Raw genomic sequence first — 18,622 nt, forward strand, 5'->3', positions numbered from 1 at the left:
CAGATAGGGCAAGTGGCTGCCATGTGGCTGAACTGCCCAAACCTGCACTGCTGCACACAGGGGGTGATTGGCTGAAGGCAGCATGATGGTTTGCTGTGAGCTGAGGCACCAAGCCTGCCTTGAAATCCCTTTCTCCAGCAACTTGTCTTGCACAGCTTTTAGGTCCAGAATGGTTCTTTCTGGCCCTTCTCTCCAGCCTGGAGGGAGGAGATGGCTTTCCTTTGCTGCTCCCATTTCATGCTTGGGTGGATGAACTGGAGGGGAACCTCAGGCACACTGCCCCAGCCCTTGTCACAGTGATCTACAGCTTGTTGGACTGGATGCTTCTGCCCAGACCTTAGCCTCTTCGCTTCTCTGGAAGATCTTGGAAACTGCAGTAAGCAGAAAGAAGCCAAGAGCACTGAAATGAGAGCAATGAAGGACAAGAAAGTGACAACACATAGGACCAATAGCAGAGAGGAGCTATTTACCTCCTGGCCACTGGCTTGAGCCTGTTGAGCAGCACAGCTGCCAGCCTGTATGGGAGCTGCCCTTGTGACTTGGACCACAGTGAAAGAACCTGGATATTTCTACCCTTGGCAAGGCCATTTTCTGGGCTTGCCTAAAGGCTAGAGCCTGGCCTGGACCTTAACCTTGTCTAAAAATGGGGTCAGGAAAGCAGCTGGGCCAGGCAGGAGGCCAGGAGAAAGATGACAGCTCAGGCATTGGCAGAGAAAAGGCGACTGCTGAGGAGAGAGATGGCAGAAGCCCTTGAAGAAAGGGCAGAAGTGTGAAAATGAGTTGATGAAGGACATGGAGTGAAAAGCATTGATGTGGGTTGAATGTAGTGTGAAAGTAAAGTCTGTTCCCATGCTGGAGGGTGCTTTCTGAGATGGGGGGTTGTGCTTGGGGGGTGGGTTTCCTGCCCACCACTGAGCTTGAGCAGACTCCCAGTATTCAGAGGTAAGAGCCTGGCACAGCCCCCATCATTGCTCAATTTGCCCTAAAAACATGTTCTCACTGTCACAGGCGAACAGTGGGGGCGGTGCCAGGGCCAGGCTCATCCTCCCGAGGAGAATCTGGGGTAGTGGGTTAGATGGAAGTGATTGCATCTGACATCTGCCCTGCCGCAGATGCCGGCGCTGGAGCCCACGTGGCAGGCCCTGAGGATCACATTAATGCCATCACTGCTGCTCTGCTCCCTCTGCCTGGGGATTAGGGAGAGCCAGGCTGAGCTGGGAGCCCGCCTGAGCTGGGAGCAGTGCTCAGCTGCTGCCATAACCCCTGGAAAGGGGCAACCCAGAGGATTGGTGAGAGGTTTTTAGCCCAATTTCCCATGTGCATCAGATCTCTCACCTTTTATGGTGGTGCTTGTGTTTTGTGCTGAGTAAAGGAGCTGCTTCTCCACCAGCAACCCCCCTAAAGGGTTTATCTCAGCAGCTGTGGACATAGGGTAGCTGGTGAGGAGCTTTCCCCAGCTGCAGTCCCTCCTAGTGAGAACTGAGCCCAGCGGAGCCACAGGGCAGAGGTACACACTGTGGCTGGGGGCTGCCTGGCTCCAGGTCAGCCCTGTGCTCCCAGCACCTCCTGGGGTCTGCTCTGGTGGGTATTGGCTTGAGCCACCCAGGCTCTATCCAGGTACTGCATCATGAACAGAGGTGAAAATGGGGTTTCGATGAGTGATTTTGACACAAACCAGATTGGAAATTGCTTGTAGAAGCAAGTTTCTACTGTGCTGTTAGACGTCCAGCATCAGCAGACTTAACAGTGCTGTGGCAACCCGTGGCACTCTGCATCCTGCCCACTTACCTCACAGCAGCATGGGGCTGGTGGGATGTGACAGCATCAAAGCCAACTCCAAACTGCCCAGCTTCAGGCACCAGTTCCCTGTCCTGTGCTTTTGGCCTCATGCCTCTGAAAACATGCATTACCCTGAGGTTTCTTTTTCACCATCCTGTGCAGGCAATGCTTGTATTTGGTGGGGAGGTGTTACTGGGTCAAGGTTTCATTCTCCTCTTCCATCTGAAGCCCTGTACTGGGAGCATGACAGGCTATGCAGCTGCCATGGGAGATGGTTTTGTAGGAAAACCAGATACAGTGTTCATTCAGGCTGGCTTAAATAAACTGGGATACTGCTCCCTTGGACATCTCTCCCAAACTTCTCATGCTCTGGGTCCCTCCTTCCCCTCAGTTCTGTGTGTCTGAGCATTTGGCCCTCGGCTGTTGTTTTCAACATCAAAGTGAAATGCAATTTGCGGCCCCCAGCATCTATTACGTGAGGCAGATCAAGCAGTCAGATCCCTGCAGGGCTCTGAGAGGCTGCAGCCTCCTCATCTCACCCTTACAACGTGTGTCCTGGGGAAGATCAAATCCTATTAAGCCACAGCTCTACTTGCAAATTATACCGTGAGAAATCTGCCCCTTAGGATTTCTTATCAAACAAGATGCACAGCAGCTCTGTGCACGCTGGAAAAATCTGCAAGAGCCTGGTCCAGCCTTGAATAATTCAGTAGCTTGGGTATGAGAGGTGTGACATGGCTCTTGAGTGCAGCTTCCCCTTGGTAGTCTTCTCCAACCATCTTGGTTCTAACCATTATCTCTCCTTAAATGAGTCTCCTGTGACAGATACTTCCCATATTCTTGCTGTCAAAGAGGCAGGAAACCATCAGGTAGATTTCAGGATCACAATCAGGATATAAAAACACTGTGTCATGACAACTTCTATGTTGGGGTCACCTTGTCCCAGTGCAGGTCCCAGCTATTTTGGAGAAAAAGTGGAGGACCAAGAGCTAAGAATCTGCAGTAATCAATTTCAAATAGAGACAATGTCCTGGTGACCTAAGGGAGTTACTCCCTTTCATCTCTTGTTTATGATGAAGGGTTATCCTGATATTTTGGCATGGCTTTTGGGAAGAAAGATGAAGGTCTCAAGGCAGGGTTGTAGCAAAGAGCTGCATCCCAAACTCACTGTCAGACAGGACACCAGCAGCAGTTCTCAGCACAAATCCACTGTGATCAGCAGAACCCAGATGCCTTCAGCAGACTACACATGGGTTTATGTTCTCTGAAGCTGTTTGAGTTGGTCAACCTTGAGGTGGATTCTGAGTACATTTTATGGATCTTTAATCTTTGAACCCCAAATTTGCCAACTGCACTATGGACCAGTTTCTCACACAGCCGTGCTGTTTTCATTTAGAGTGGTGCCTTCTCATGCATACTGTTTTGGGAAAAGTGCTAACCCTTAAAACATTGAAGATTTCTGTTGCTTCCAAAGCATTATGAAAAAGGAGAGTGTCTATTTGCATAGGTAGACAGTGATAGGACAAGGGGGAACAGTTTTGAACTAGGAGAGATTTAGATTAGATGTTAGGAAGAAAGTCTTTACTCACAGGATGGTGAGGCACTGGCATGGGTTTCTCAGAGAAGTTGTGGATGGCCCATTTCTGCAAATGTTCAAGGCCTGGATGGGCTAGCAACCTGATCTAGTGAGTTGCATCTAGTGAGAGTTTGAGCTGAAGAGTTTGATGCAGCCTCTGAATTGTTGTTGACTTCCCCACCATGGGAGGAATGAGTTGGATGTTACATCACTGAAACAGATTGTCTTCTTTCCATGCAGCTGTGAGAGGATACAGGTGACCCTGAACTTGGATGGAATAGTTCAGGTGCTTGACTACCACCTTAGTGACACATCCATTGGGATGATGACCAGAATTGCAGTCCTGAAATGGCTTTACCACTTGTATATCAAGACTCCTCGTAAGGTAAGCTGGGAGCAGCATTCAACTGAGCTTGTCAGCTCCCAGCCTGTTCCATTGCCTTGATAGCAGTGCAAATTGTTGTTGTCTTGGTAGTTTTGCAAATGTGTGTCCACCTGCCTTTTCTCAGAAGTCTTTGGCTGCCAGATACCTCATAGCTTGAGGAAAAAGAGCTCTCCAGTGCAGATGGAAAGTGCTGGTGAAGCTCTTGGCAGCCTCCCTCAGGGCAAGTGTCCTGTGGCTGGGCATGACCAGGCCTGTAGGACTAATGCCTCCCATCCTTCTGCTTCCAGATGTTCCGACACACTGACAGCCTCTTCCCCATCTTGCTGCGGACCCTCTCAGATGAGTCGGATGAGGTAGGTGCTGCAAAAATCCTGGAAGCTTACTGTCTCCACATCTAGCTGGGCTTTGGGTTTTTTGATGGAACCAAGGTATTTTGTGAGGCTTGGCCAGTGTTGGCACTGAGGGGTTTTACCCTGTTGGCCAAACTGAAGAAGAGCCAATGCAGAGCCTTCAGGTACTTGCCCAACTGAAAATCATGCTGTATTGGGGCTTCTCTGATGCATAAACATTGTTCTCCATCTCCGAGGGTTGATCCTTCCAAGCCAGCTCCTAAGAATCATTTTTGTCTGCCTGGGAAGGCAGATGGGTCTTCACCCATGGGGCCGGGGTCATGGTAAGGTTTTTGTTGAGTGAGAACTCGGGTGCCTTGCAACAACCTCTGTAATGATGCAAGGGGAATTATGTCCTAGCTGGTACTGCCATATCCATATTCATGAGGCATTTAAGCAGCACTGACTGCATGGAATGCAAGAGCAGCACTGCCTGCAGTAGATGCCTAGTGGCATCAGGTTGGATGGGAACCACTCAGCTTGGAAGTGAGCGAAGATAATCAGGCAGCAAACTGAGCCAGCGTGCTCTGCTGTTGTTCTTCGTCTCCCATCTCCCAAGGTGCTGCACCATTTTCTTGTTTCCATGTCTTGCTTCTTCACCCCCTTCTCTGGTTCTAGTAATCTCAGTTTTGGTGTTGTTGTTGTCTTATCCCTCTATAACTTGTTCCCTGGAGTATTTTAGTGCTATGGTGGGAGACCAGCAGCATGGTCCACAGCTGGCCCAGGCACTGGTAGAGCTTGCACCATCAGCTGGATCCTCTTGCCCGGAACTATAAATGATCCTGGCAGGTTTCTCATCCCAGACCTTCCTCATGGAATAAAAATCACACGCTATGTTGTGGCTTACATGCTCAGAGCACCAAACCCCAATCCTGCAATAAATCCCGTGAGTGAGGGGGTTGTTAAGGGAGGAGGCAAGGGAATGAGCAAGCGAGGGAATGACTTGCAAAGGCAAGCAACTGCCTGGCCATTTTCCATCCCCTGCTGCTTACAATGCAAACCTTTCCAAAAGAGTCCCCAAGCACACATCTGCCTTTGCAACCCTCTAGAAAGCCTGCATCTTGCAGATTGTCTCTCCAACTTGGCGGGAGATCTCAATGAGTCATGTTGCAATTACACTGCTTATTAATATTTGAAAAAAAACAGTGAAGAAAGGACCCTGGTGATGCATTTCCTCCATGTGACATAACTGGGAATGGCTCAAAAGTAATTTTAAGCTGATTTATTTAATCCTGGCTTCTATTTATTTAAATGTTTTGAGGTGGCTTTTTTTTTTTTTTCTTTTTTTTTTTAAGGAAATCCATAGACGAGTCAATCCATTAAACACCACCACTCAGCTGGCTGTCAACCAGATTTGCTGCTTTCTGCAGAGGAAATAGAAATTATTGAAATAGTAGGGGAGTTTTGAGCTTGGCATTTTTGGGAATGATGAGGACACTGAGCTAACTAACGTGCTGTGTCAGTGCCTGTTAGAGAGGGTACGGGGGTGCTTGCTTAGCCAGTGCGGTATTTGTGTGTGCAGTCATATTGTCCCAAGTCACCTGCAGACTGTCACCCCCCCAGAAACTCCTGGATAGTGGCCTGGGAATCACCTGGTCAGCATGGGGGCCTGTGTGAGCTAAACATCAGCTCTGATGAGGAATCATGTCCCTCCTCTTTCCATATAGAGCTGTGCACTTTATGTGGTGTAGCACGAGATGTGCATGGATCTTCAGAGGGTTTTTGTGCTTTGTCCTGTGATGCTGCCTGCCCCAAGGGAGCCTGCTGGGCAGCAGGGTCGGTATCATCTTTATTTCCAGCAAGGTTGAACATCCTTCTGTAGTGCCAAGAGTTCCCCTTCCCCCTGCACCCAGTTTAGAGGCTACCTGTCACTCTGCTGATGTACCTTGGAGCAGTTGTTTGTCATCACCAAAGGACAGTCTGTCTTTGGAGAGTCAGTGCTAGTCTGTGCATCAGACTGAAAGACTGTACTCAGGCACCTTATTTTTAAGATCTTGTCTTGCTTAGCTGCTCTCAGTTTCTCTCTGCACTTGCCATAAATAATCAAGCCCAAAGCAATGAAAGACTCACGCTGGATGGAGCCAGATCCATGCCCCTTGAGTTCTCAAGCCTGTTTTTGTCATTCAAGTAGCACAGGGTGTTGCACCACCTCCACTGTTTTGAACAGGGGCCAGTATCTCATGATGCATCTGCAGTGTCCTGAGTCATCTCTGCCATCTCTCCTATTCCCCTTCCTACCCAATTCTCTTGTGCCAGTAAAGAAATGGTCAAGAGACCTATTTAAGATTCACAAAGGCAGCTCAGGGAAGTTGGAGCAAAGCTGAAGCAGGCAGTTCCCTTTGATATGTAGACAAGTTGGGATCCAGGATTCCTGGCTGTCAGATGTTGTGCTGCTGCACTGCGTCACCTCGTGCTGTTTCCTGTGCTTCCCTGACAGGGAGATGTTCTGTCCTGCGTTTGAGACCTGGTTTTGAAGGCAATCTCAAAGCCCTGCTTAAAATTTGATGTGCTTGAAAAGTTCCTTCTAAGATGTAACCGGATCCTGCTGGGAGTGGTTTTTTCTACGCTGTCTGCTTGGTTCGTCTGTAGCAGTGTTGCTACCCTGGTTAAAAAACTGATGTTAGGAAAGATGAAAAGTTAGGAAATGCTGTTTGGGAGCAGTGAGTGGAGACCTTTCTACCTACAGGCGAAAGGCACCACTGCTGATAGGCACTGCTGAAAAGAAGAACACATTCTTAAAATTGCCTCCTTCTGCAAGTTCATGGTGCAGAGGCAGCTTTGGACGTAGTCTTTCAATTCCCTGGATTCTGAATGGATCCAGGCACTGAGCTGAAGTGAGCACAACAAGAGCTGAGGCATCTCTGAGAAAACCATGAAGCAGTAACACTACTCAGTTTCTTTCTTTGCTTTGCTTTCCTTTTTCCGTCTCCAAAATGGAATGGTTTCTTTATGGCTGAACATGTTCCTGTTTGCTTATCTGCTCCCCTCAATCTTGTTGGGGGTTAAAAGTTGTGCTGAGACTTTTGTCTGAGTCATGCAGGAATGACGCATGAGGTGGAGCTGGTGTCTGATGTGAAGCAGGATAGACTCTGGCTTCCTCAACTCTGCTAACGTGAAAACCTGCTCATTGTCACCTTGCAGTGGCTGGACAAGGCTTAGAGTACAGGAGTACTTCCTTCAGAAATCTCCTCAAGAGTTGGTGACATTCTGTAGAGAAAGTGAACTGAGCCTGGGCTGCCACTGACTTTGGAGGGCAGGTTTAGATGAGTTACTAAGAAAAAACTCTTCCATATGAGGATGGTGAGACACTGACACAGGTTGCCCAGAGAAACTGTGGCTGCCCCCTCCATGGAAGTGTTCAGACTGGATGGGGCTCTGAGCAGAATAACTGAGCATCTAGCAGAATAACAGGTGTCCCTGCCCTTGGTGGGGAGGTTGGAACCAGATGATCTCTAAAGGTCCTTCTAACCCTACCATTATGTGATTCTGTGATGTACTTGAACCTCTACATGACCCTCAAGCCAACTTCCCGCAAGAAGCTGAAGCATTCTGCCCTCTCTTGGGTTTCCAGTATTAAAGTAGAAGAGAAGAAAACCCTGGGATAGTGTTATACTGATAGTCATCTTTTTGCATGTCCTGCTGCAGCACTACAGGGTTTCAAAGCCAGGTCTCTGCCCTGCTCTGAGCTCTGCTGTCACACTAAATCCTGGTGAATTTCTCCTATCACACACGATCCCAGTACAATGAACTTGAACAAAGGCTTGTGCCAAAGCAAATAGCTGTCTTAGCGTGGCTTGGTTTGTAGCTTTTCTCTATTGGGTTTAGAGCCATTGTCCTCCAGCTCCTGGCTTTTCATCTGCCACAGCTGAAATGTTGTGACCTGATGCAAAGCAGAGGGTGTAAGCTAAAGACTGCAGAGAGGAGAACTGTAACATGTATGCCTGGCTTTATTTAAACTTTTTTTGTTGGTAAAGATACTCCGGAGGGAGACTCAGAGCTGTAATGTACTGAAGCAAGGAGGTGACTGGTTTTCAAGACGAAAGTTACCCTAAGGGTGAGCTTGGTGTTGAAATGGGGAATAGAGAAATGTGTATAATTCCAGGTGGATAGTGGAAAATGCTGTTAGCCTGGTGTGCCATAAGTGGAAGCAGCCTGTAAGCAGAAGTGGGGTGATGCTTTCTCAGAGTACTCAAGACCACCTGGTTGAACAATAATCTGTGTGCTGCATCCTGCAGAAATAGGAAGTTTCTTTGTGGGAAGTATGATCCATAGGGAGCTTCTTGGCTTAGCCCCAGTTTCAGACCACAATTTCCTAACTTACGTATACATATGCATATGCCATTTATATGTACAATGAACAACTAGGGTAAATGGCAGTCTGGGCTTGAGGTGTTGCTTGTAGCATTCCTGAGTGAAATTATGGAGCAGATTAAAACCACAGAAAACCTGTCTGCCATGGAGGACAGGCAATCTCTGTCCTGGGGAGCTGACTCTGAGAGGGTCTAGGATGGGATAGAGATGTAGGATGCAAGATTTGGTGAGTTGGGCTTGGGGTGCCTGGTTCTCTGCATGCAGAGGGAGATGGTGGGTGGGAGACAGCAAATAAAAGCAAACCCTTTGCCTGTCATGAGCTCTGGAACTGTGGGTGTTGAATTTCAAGGGTTTGCAGGCATTCAACCTCCACAGCATGGCCTGAAGGGATACTCCAGGGCTGTTCCAGGCCCATCCCACTAGCTGGACTGGTGTTGCCTCCTCCCCTGCCCTTCAATGCATGAAGAAACAACACTTGAGGCACTTTGACATGGTTTGATTGTGAGCATGGTGGCTGGATTCAGTGATCTTAGATTTTTTTTTTTTCAACCTTCAGGATTCCATGACTTGGTGATCCTTGTGGGTCTCTTCCAACTTGGTATATTCTGGGGTTCTATGAAATACTTCCTTGGCATCCTGCCCTGATTGGCATCAGGTGGCATGTTAAGCTCCCCGTGCACTAATTATGCACATTTAAAGAGGTGCTCTGAGCTGTGACAGTGTTGTGCACTGCAGGCCTGGCCCTCACACCCACAGCAGCAGTGACAGTGAAGGATTTAAAAAAGCAGGAGGATGGGCAGGGGTTCCAGCTGTTTTTGGGATGGCTGTAGCTCTGTTACCAAGTGCCTTCCCCCACTGCCAGCTGTATTTGCTGGTGCTGTGAGCATGTGTCAGCGTGACCTGGCAGGATTTGCCCTGGGGAGGAGGAAAGCCCCCAGGGCTTCTGCCTTCCCTCTGCTCCCCATCCTCTCCTGGGAAGGCAAAAAAAAATAGATCTTGGCAAGATCAGAGGAGAAAAGTTGCTGTGTCGGGGATCTGAAAAGAGTTTTGGTTAAATTGGTGTGGGAAGATTAATGGTGGGTTTTCTTTCCTTTTTCTGTCTTTAAAGCCAGTGGAAGCGGGGGGATGCAAGTTTGCTTTTCACACTGTGTGTGTCTGGGGCTTGGCCAGCCTCACTCCTGGCTATTCCTGGCTCCAGGACTGCCTGCCTATGTTCATCTCCTTCCCTCACTACAGCTAAAAGCACTGGAAGGAGGAAAAATACAAAATAAATGAGGCTGTGTTTATGTTGTAGAGAAGGAGGAAGCACCCAGCAACATCCTTGGCTTTTCCTTGTTCCCACTGGATCTCTCCATCCCCTGCATTGCCCATCCTGGAAATGTCATGGGGTTTCTCACAGCCTCTCAGATTCTTGGGCCCCTTTGAAGTGCTTTGCAGCCCTTAATGTTCTTGTTTTCTGTCTTGGTACTATCTTGCTTCAGCTGAATTCCCATCTTCTCCTTGGCAAGAAATAACTTGATGTTGAGGGCCCTATTTCATTGCCCAGGGAATATTAGATGTCCACTAGGACATCCAAGGCCACCCAGGAGCATCTCCCTGCTGCACACAGGCATTTTAATTTATTCAGTTTTTTCCCAGCTTATCTGTAAGTGCCAGCAAGGACAACACCTTGAGGAGCCTGTTTATATCCTTGCCACTGCACATGTCCCAGGAGCTGCTGCTCCAGCTTGCTCTGATGTCATGATGTGCTGTGGGATACTTGGTCTCACTCCCAGGAGCCTGCAGCATATTTGGGGTCACCTCCCCTTCCTCCTGCATGGGCTGGGGCCAGCCCAGTGTTCTGACCAGAGGGAAATGCCCCCTCCTCCTCCAGGAGCACCAAGGCAGGGCTTTGCACGCACAGGGAGTGCATCCCATCCAGCACACACTATCCAGGGGCTGCTTTCCCCCCGTGCTGCAGCCAACAGAGCTGGTCTCAGCTCCATTCAACCAGAACAAGCAGCAAATTAACCTGACCTAGATCTGGAGAAGCTGACAGTTGTGTGTGCCCTCAAAATCCGTGCTCTGGAGGCAATGCAGGGAGAAATCTTGCCTATTCTCAGAGAGGAGAAATAGCTGCATATTTATAACGGTCTGAAAACCTGCTTCTCATTCCCCGGCCACCCAGAGCTTGTCCTCTTCCATGCTGCTCTTCATCCCTGTGCTGGGAATGGCTTGAGACATTGGACAGGTCTCCCCATCCATCATGATGCTGCTTTTCCTGCTCCTTCCCGTTTACACTAACCAGGCACACATTTGCCCAGAGCAGTGCACATTGTCCTAGTCTCATCACTACTGGGAAACCTTCCCAGAAATCCCCTTGGGATCAGGAACACGCCCTGAGGGGTTGATCCTGCAGGCTGGCTGTCAGGATCACACCTTTGCCTGGCAGCTGGGAAGGGCTCTGGTCGGAGGGCGCTGGGTTCCTGACGATGGGATGGGACCAGCTCGCTCCTGGCAGCCGGCAGTTGCCATGGCAATGGCAGGATATTGCTTTCTTGGAGCCTCGCACAAAGCCAGCCGCCAGCTCCAGCTTTGCTCAGCACAGGGATGTGCAGTGCATACCAAGCATCCTGCCTTTCCTCTGTCCCCAGCTGGGAGCCCTCTCTGGAGCATGCGGGGAAGAAGCAGCGGGAGCTGGAGCTTCCTGCCTCTTTCCCACGGCTGGAAAACCCCAGGTCTTTGTGGCTGCCTGCTCTTCCTCCCAGTGCTCATGTACCAATCCCTCCTGCTTGTTACTTCCTCCACGGTTTTCAGTTGCAAAATTCAGCCTATGCTGCTTTTTCTACCTTCTGCCTGTAACCTACACAGGGGGGATACCCCTTAACCTCTCCAAAGCCTGAGTGGTGCACCACCTTCTAGTGGTGCTGGTCTACCCTGGCCAGAACATCCTGAACCCAAACAGAATCTCAGAGATGGGGCTCATGATATAGCTCTAAGAGGCTGAATTAAGGATCTGACCTCAAGTCACGACTCTAAAAGCTTTGGGATGCAGGAGGATTGTTTTTTACCTAGCCTGGGGACTTAGTCATGTTTTCTCAAGCCATGGAAGCTGCTTGTGAAAACTGAGCTGGATGATGTGGCTGGGTGGGAGCACCAGGGCAGCAGTGAGTGCAGCAGGAAGGCAGTCACGAGTGGCTAGGTCATGCTGTACATCAACCAGCCATGGCCTCAGTCCTGGTTTTGTTGGGTTTGGCAAAATGCACTACATGAATGAGAGTCCTAGCTCTTGCCTGACTGCCAGCCCTCATAGCCAAGCCCTGAGTCCCTTTGCCAGTCTCAGCCAATATGATTTGGAAACCTTTATGGGTGTTTTTTCCCCATTGTGAGAGCCTGAGACCCAAGTTGGTGCCTATTCAAAGACTGCGAGTTCATCTGAGTCACATGATTAGCCACCAGAGAGCCTACATAGGGCTTCAGGGGGCCAAACATCCTGAGTTCTGCTCAGGGACATCCTCCACTTGAAACAAGACAGTGCCAGCATCACTGACTGAGCCACAGATGCTTGAAATCCAGGCAGGGAGGGAGGACCAAGGTCTTCCCTCTGCCAGGGACCACAGACTCCTCTCCCTGGAAGAGGATGAAGGCTGGTGGTGGTAGGGTCCTCCCATGCTGGCAGTGAGCTCCCAGCCTTGACAGCATCATGGAGGTGCTGTATTATTCAGGGACAGCAGTACAAGTTGTCTTTTTTTCATTCCTGCCTTTGGGAGCTGTGAATTGAGACTTAATCATGTTTATGGGCACAAGGTCTTCCCAAGCCTTGTGTTGCCTGTGGCAGGCTGCTTCCTGACCGCTGCCTCTACATCCTGCACAGCCTAGACTCCACACTGCCTGCTCTGAGGCTGCTGGGGCTTGAAAATCAGCTTAATTACAAAAAAAAGCCCCAAAAATGCGCTCAGTCTAAGGTATCTGTTCAAAAGAAAAACTCGGGAGCTCCTCTTTCTGATTTTCAGGGATCGTGTTTTCTAGCATCATAAAAAAAAAAAAAAAAGACATAATTGGCTTTTTGTTTTTCCAAATGGAGGGGTTTTCTATGTTAGCTCAGAAACAAAACCTCCTATATTACTTCAGCTCTTCAGAAAAATGCATTGTGAGAACGCAGGGAAAGCTTGGGATTCTGTGCTGGTGGACAAAGGGTGGTTGGGATGTGCTTTGCCTAAAGACGTGGCAGTTGACCCTTTTTGGCAGCCTTTTTGCTCTGCACAGCCCCACTGCACTTAGAGCATCAGGCATGGCTGATGAAACATCTCGGCCCAAGGACGTTTGAATGAAGGGGGACCCAAAATAGCCTGAGACTTGAGAAGGGCTGAGAATGGAAAAAAAAACCCACCCAGTAATAACTTCTCCAGAAATGCTATATATAGACTGATTTGGTGACTTCTGGAAAGAAAGAGCTATGAAATCTGAATGGCAGCTCTGCCTTGACATCCTGAGCTGAGCCTTGCAGAGGGGAGCTGGCTGGTGTGTGCCCTCAGAACATCTCTGCTCTTGCTGGGATTGTCCCAAATCTGTGGTTATGAAGGGAATGCAAAACCAGACTTCCACAAAGTGGGACAGGGGAAGGCAAGCCCTGTTGCTGATTGTTTAAATTTGGTTTAGTTTCATATGCTTCCTTGGAACTCTCAGAGCAGAAACTGGTTTTTTTTTTCTCTCTCTTGTCTTTCCTGCCCCATCCCCTCTGCAAGCATTTGAAGTTTCCACTTGGGAGTTTTGTAGGTAGCCCTCTTTTTCTGTACCTTTCTCAGTGTGCTGGGATTTGGTATTTTACTTCCCACCTCACCCTCTCTGTATGTGGATTTAGAAAAGAAAGCTCACCCTGCACCATCCCTCTCTCTGCAGGTTATCCTGAAGGACCTGGAGCTGCTGGCTGAGATCGCTTCTTCCCCAGCAGGACAGACAGAGGAGGGTCACGGTCCCTTCGATGGCTCCGATGTGCGACCTGGCCCAGTGGAGCTTCATGTCCCAGCCAGGGCTGGCCAGCTGAGCTCTTCCAGTGAGTGCCCTTGTGCCACAGCTCCGTGCCTCCCTGCCCCTGCTCTCTCCTTGTCCCCTGGCTCCAGTCAGGTTTGCTCAGGCAAAAGGAGAAGCTTCTTTTACAGTAGTAAATCAATGTCTTCATCCCCACCGGGCATAGTTTGGGAATTGAGTCTGCCATGGTGCAGACCAGGGTGCTGCTTTTATTTTCACTGCTCTTTCTCCTAGTTAATGTTTTGGGGATTTAGAGCTCAGTTTAGTATCAGGATGCTCCAGAGGCCAGTGTGGAGAGATGTCATTGTTGTCCTATATTTTATGGGACCTTGATTTCCAGCCTCTTTTCTCCTTGTAAAAACCCTCGGAGTCCTAGAATCAGTGCAGGATGAGATGCTGGCTGCAATCCCAGATCTCCAAAACATCCATAGATCTGCAGAGGGATCCCTGTGCCAGGCTGCCCACATTGGCTATGAACTGTTACGTTGCTTTGAGTGTCTGGCAAAATCTCAGGAGAGAGATGAAGAGGGACAATCTTATTTTCTAGGGACTTGAGAGATTTTAAAAAAGAAACAACCTTGCATTAATTATCTTGGCACACGGGGAAGTTTTTTTCACCTTCCCTTGTCTGTGGTTCATGCTTTACAGTTGCTTGGCTGCTCCTTCTCCTCCTCAGTTGCTATTTAAGGACCTCCCTGTTGTACTCCCCAGGCCAGGTCGTCCCAGCCAAAAGCACGTTTCATGTGAGCTTTGGACTGCAACCCAAGCACTGAGCCAAGGCTGCCTCTCCCCGAGCAGGATGCAGCCACAGGGCCTTGCAAAATCACCATCAGAGAGAGAGGCTTTGCTTTCCCATCTCCAGGCTTTGTTTTCTCTGAAGATCCTGGATCACTCACCCCTCCCTGGTCTTATAAATATCTGCACCAGCAATCAGTTCAGGTCTTGGGCTGTTCAGGGTGGGATTTTTTTGCAGATATACCTGTTTCCTGCTGGCAGCTTTTATCTCTGCAATGGAGAGGTAAGGGCTGCGGAGCTGCTGACCTCCCCAAGCCCTCTGCAAGTCTCATCCATCCTCCCACTGTCAGAAGTGAGACTGCCTGGGTGGAGCAGCTCCTGCAGCGCTGGCCAAACAGCCGAGGAGCTGTAGTTCAGCTTGCACTGATGGTTGTCTGAGGTTTCCTTCCTTCTGGATGATCTAAAAATAGCAGCCTGGATGGCGTGGATCCTAACAGACTGCCATGGCCCCTGTTAGCTATCTGGAAGAGCAACTTGGCTTCACTTACTCAGTGTAACCTTTAAAAAGAGTCTGGCTCTCCCCTCCTGGAATAGATCTGCTGGAGCCAGAGCTCCTGTTGCTCCAGGGTGGGACAACATGCCCCCACACAGGTCCTAGTGGACTCTGGTTTCCTCACCTATTTTCCTCTTCCTTATAATGCACCAGAAAATTGTTCCTTAAGAATTTATTTGGGGCTGAGCTTTGCAGGGTCATTGGCTTTTAACCAAAGGCAGATGTTTTTGGGGAGGGAAAAAGAAGCTGGTTCATTGGCCTTGGACGTTTATCATGGCCCCAGTCCTGTCTGGCTTTGACCACCCAAGGCTGAGACTGGATGGGCTGCTGGGGAGTCCCCCCAGGGAAATTGAGGGTCACAGCTGGGCCAGGATTCCTGGAAAATCAGAGGCTCCTGAAAAATGGTCCTTTTGTCAGAGGATTGCTTTAAGAGGAGGGCTTTTTGGAGCAGGGCAGTGACCAGTGGAAATCCCCATGTCTGAGCATGGTCCCAGGTGGTGAAAGCAAGTGAGCCAAAATTCTGCCCTTCCCAGGCAAAAATCATGAGGTGCTGGCACTAAAGAGAGGGTGTACCCCTTTCTGGAGTCACTGGTTTTGTACTGGGATGTATGGGATGGTTTCCTAGGGTGCTGTGGGTCAGACAGTGCTGTATTGACTGTAGGAGGGATGCTGTTGCTCCATTAGAGTGGGGACTGCAGGGTTCCAGCACTTCTCCCCAGGGTTAAATCTCTCCATTCCCTTCATCACCTCAGACTGAGTTGCCACTGAAGCCAGCAGTAGGAGGAAAGCCACTGAGGTATCCCAGCCCCAATCCTTTCCTATCCCAGAGGCCCTTCCAAATGTGCAGTCGGTTTTGCAGGTAAATAAGCAAGGTCACCCTTTGAAATCCTTGAGCTCATGGCAGATTTCCTGCTGTGATCTCTGTCTTGGCGCTTCAGGCTTTGCTAGCCAAGCAGTAAGGACAGGAGTGGAGGTGGAAGGGGCCAGTGCCCCCATGGTCTTCCCCACGCTTCCTCTCTCTCCCTTTCTTCCCTCGGGATGTGTTTATGCAGTTGTTTCCCTGCCATTGAGTTTGGTTTCCTTCAGATGCTGGTTGATTAGTCAGGAAAGCCGTGTCCCACTTCCGCAGCCCGTTCCCAGCTCCAGTTTTTATTTAGCCACTTTGTTCTCCGGTTACGTAAGGTCAGCTGCCCTCGACGCCTTCTCCAAGCACAATGAACTGGGGCCAGCCCAGCTCAGCACTACAGGGAGATCCAACATCTCCTGACCTGCTCTGACTGCCATGAGAGAGGGTGGCTGGTCTTGGCCTCCAGGAATATCCTTGGTACCTTCTGCCCATTTTTCTAGGGACAAGGGCTGCCAGGCTGTGCCCAAGAGCTTGCTGGTCTTTGGAGTGATGATGCAAATGCCATTCTGGTCAGTACAGTGAGAATCCAGCTGCCTACTTTGCTTTGAGAGTGTCTTTTCCAGTCCTGAGACAAGTAGCAGATGACCTGAGAGTGGTTGTTGTCAAGGTCATCAAGTCAAGGGAAGCGATTCTGTGCCTTTATTCCACTCTGATGAGACCCATCTGGAAGACTTCATCCAGGTCTGGGGTCCTCAGTACAGGAAGGACATGAACCTGTCATAACAAACCCAGGATTACAGAGATGATCAGAGGCTGGAGCACCTCTGCTAGGGAGACAGACTGGAAGGTGAGGTTGTTCAGTCTGGAGAAGGTTCCAAGGAGACCTTAGAGACTCTTCCAGTGCTGAAAGGGCTCCAGAAAAACTGGACAGAGACTTTGGATAAGGCATGGAGTGAGAGGAGAAGGGAAAATGGCTTAAAGCTGAAAGAGAGTAATTTTAGATTAAGTATTAGGAGGAAATTTTTCATTGTGAGGATGGCAAGGCACTGGAAGAGGTTACCCAGAGAAGATGTGGAGTGCCATCCCTGGAAGAGTTCAAGTCCAGGTTGGATAGGGCTTTGGGCAACCTGGAATGGTGGGAGGTGTCCCTGACCATGGCAAGGGGAGTTGGACTAAATGGTCTTTAAATGTCCCTTCCAACCCAAACCATTCCATACCATAGATGAAAGCTCTCCAGCCTGGTTTACAGCTCTACTCTGCATAAGAGACAAAAGTTCATTCCAAAAGGATGTTAGACCAGCTGCTGCCTTGCACAGGGTAACTCTTCCACACATCTCTTCCTTCCTTTCTGCACAGCTTTGGAAGGTGAAGCAGTTGCAGCCCTTTGTTTCCTCTCCGGCTTGCTCCGGTCTCTCCCGCCTGGCTTCCTGCCGGAGATGGTGGGGACAGTGCTCTGCCCTCTGAGCACCTCACGCTATAGGATGTTTACTGGGAGTCTGACTTCATATGTGGATTCACTAATGTGCCTGAGGTCATTGATTTCCCCCAGCAGACCATGGATATCCCAGGAGTCAGTGAATTACTCTGGAGGAGACTGCTAGAAGTCTTTGAGAAATGCAGTCTCTTGAGTTGTCTTGCTGTATCCCCCCTGGAGAACATACAAGATTCCAGAGTGGAGATATTCTGTGTTAGGGGTTTGCTGGTGACCTATCTAGGGGAGGATTTTATTCTCATTGAGCCAAACCACTCCTTTTTCATTGTCTGCTGCTTCAATTGTAGATCTGCAGAGGTGGCAGCATATTACAAGGTCCCACCTCCAGACAGTCTGTGTTAGGGCAGTCTCTGCAAACATCAGGTGAGAGTCTGTAGTGTGCAGGAGGTCCATGAAGGGTAGGAAAGAGAAGGTGGCTTCTTGTCACATGGCTCAGATTTGCTAAACTGCTATTTCCAGTGTTAGAGAAGGATAGAAGTGAAATCCTTCCTTACTCATTCTCCCCACAAAAGGCAATGAGGCAGCTGACATCACACCACCAAACACTTGCTCTTGAAGGAGCCAGTTTCCTACAGTTTTTGCCGGATCAGAAGTGTGACAGCAGAGGAGCCAAATAGGCAAGAGAAAAGAGGGCTGCTCCTGAGTGCTCCAAGCTCAGCAGTTGGTGTCTGTGGCATCTCTTTTCCTACTGTCATGAAGCTCTTCAGGAGGGTTGACTGTCAAAAACGTTCTTCTGCCTCTTGGCGAGGAGAGGAATTTGAAGAAAAGGGTTATGTGTTTGTTTTCCTGGATGCAGTGTAATACTGGAGTTGGGATGCTGTGGAAAACCCCAGGAGAGACCATCCAGATGTAACATTAACTCGCCTGGCGTGCCTCCAGGTATCCATCCCTCCTGAGATGGTCACAGCATACAGCCAGCCAGAAAGCCTGGGGATTCCCACATAACAGCTGGGATTACTGATCTGTAGAGGTGGACAGAGGAGAAGTTGATGATGTGATAAATCACTTCTAGTTAAGCCCTCCTTTGGAGTTACTTTTCTGGGCTGCCTCAGTTTCCCAACGATGTTGTGAGGAATTTGTAGGGTGAAGTGGGGAATGAGGTGAAAAAAAAACAAACAACCCAGAATTAATATTGGTGTGAAAACAGCCCAGCACAGCCCATTGCTGCTCATTCCTTCAGGTTAACTTCCATATGCTTCATCTTTCCATGCAGGAGCCTCAACCCCCTCTAAGCTCACCATGAAGCTTAACCATTCCTGATTTGCATCTTTGCTGGGTACTTTGTGCTCCTGAGCAATGGCAGAGCTATACTCCTGCTGCATTTTTGCTTATTGATTTACCTTAGCAAAGAAAAATGAGGCAATAGTGAACTGCTAACCTTTCTAGGAAAACCATCAGGATTATCATTACCTGCTGCCTTCCTCCATGGCATCCATGAGCACAGACCCTGCATTACATGGGGAGAACCAGGAGCAGCAAAAGCCTCATTTGGCTTCAAATGTACCTCAACCCACCTGGGGCCCCCTTTCTGTCGAGTATTGAAGTTTC

General features: G+C 49.3%; 1 protein-coding gene across 1 annotated transcript in view; it reads left to right on the top strand.

Annotated features, from left to right (window-relative positions):
• The window catches only part of VAC14 (VAC14 component of PIKFYVE complex), a 58,453-nt gene that overhangs the window by 14,304 nt on the left and 25,527 nt on the right, over nucleotides 1-18,622 (top strand). The window contains exons 11-13 of the mRNA XM_079315900.1: nucleotides 3,596-3,740; nucleotides 4,028-4,093; nucleotides 13,319-13,472. Coding sequence (XP_079172026.1) covers nucleotides 3,596-3,740; nucleotides 4,028-4,093; nucleotides 13,319-13,472 — 365 coding nt within the window. The remainder of the gene's footprint in view (nucleotides 1-3,595; nucleotides 3,741-4,027; nucleotides 4,094-13,318; nucleotides 13,473-18,622) is intronic.

This window comes from Erithacus rubecula (genome assembly GCF_903797595.1).
Source record: "Erithacus rubecula genome assembly, chromosome: 12".
NCBI classification, from domain to species: domain Eukaryota; kingdom Metazoa; phylum Chordata; class Aves; order Passeriformes; family Muscicapidae; genus Erithacus; species Erithacus rubecula.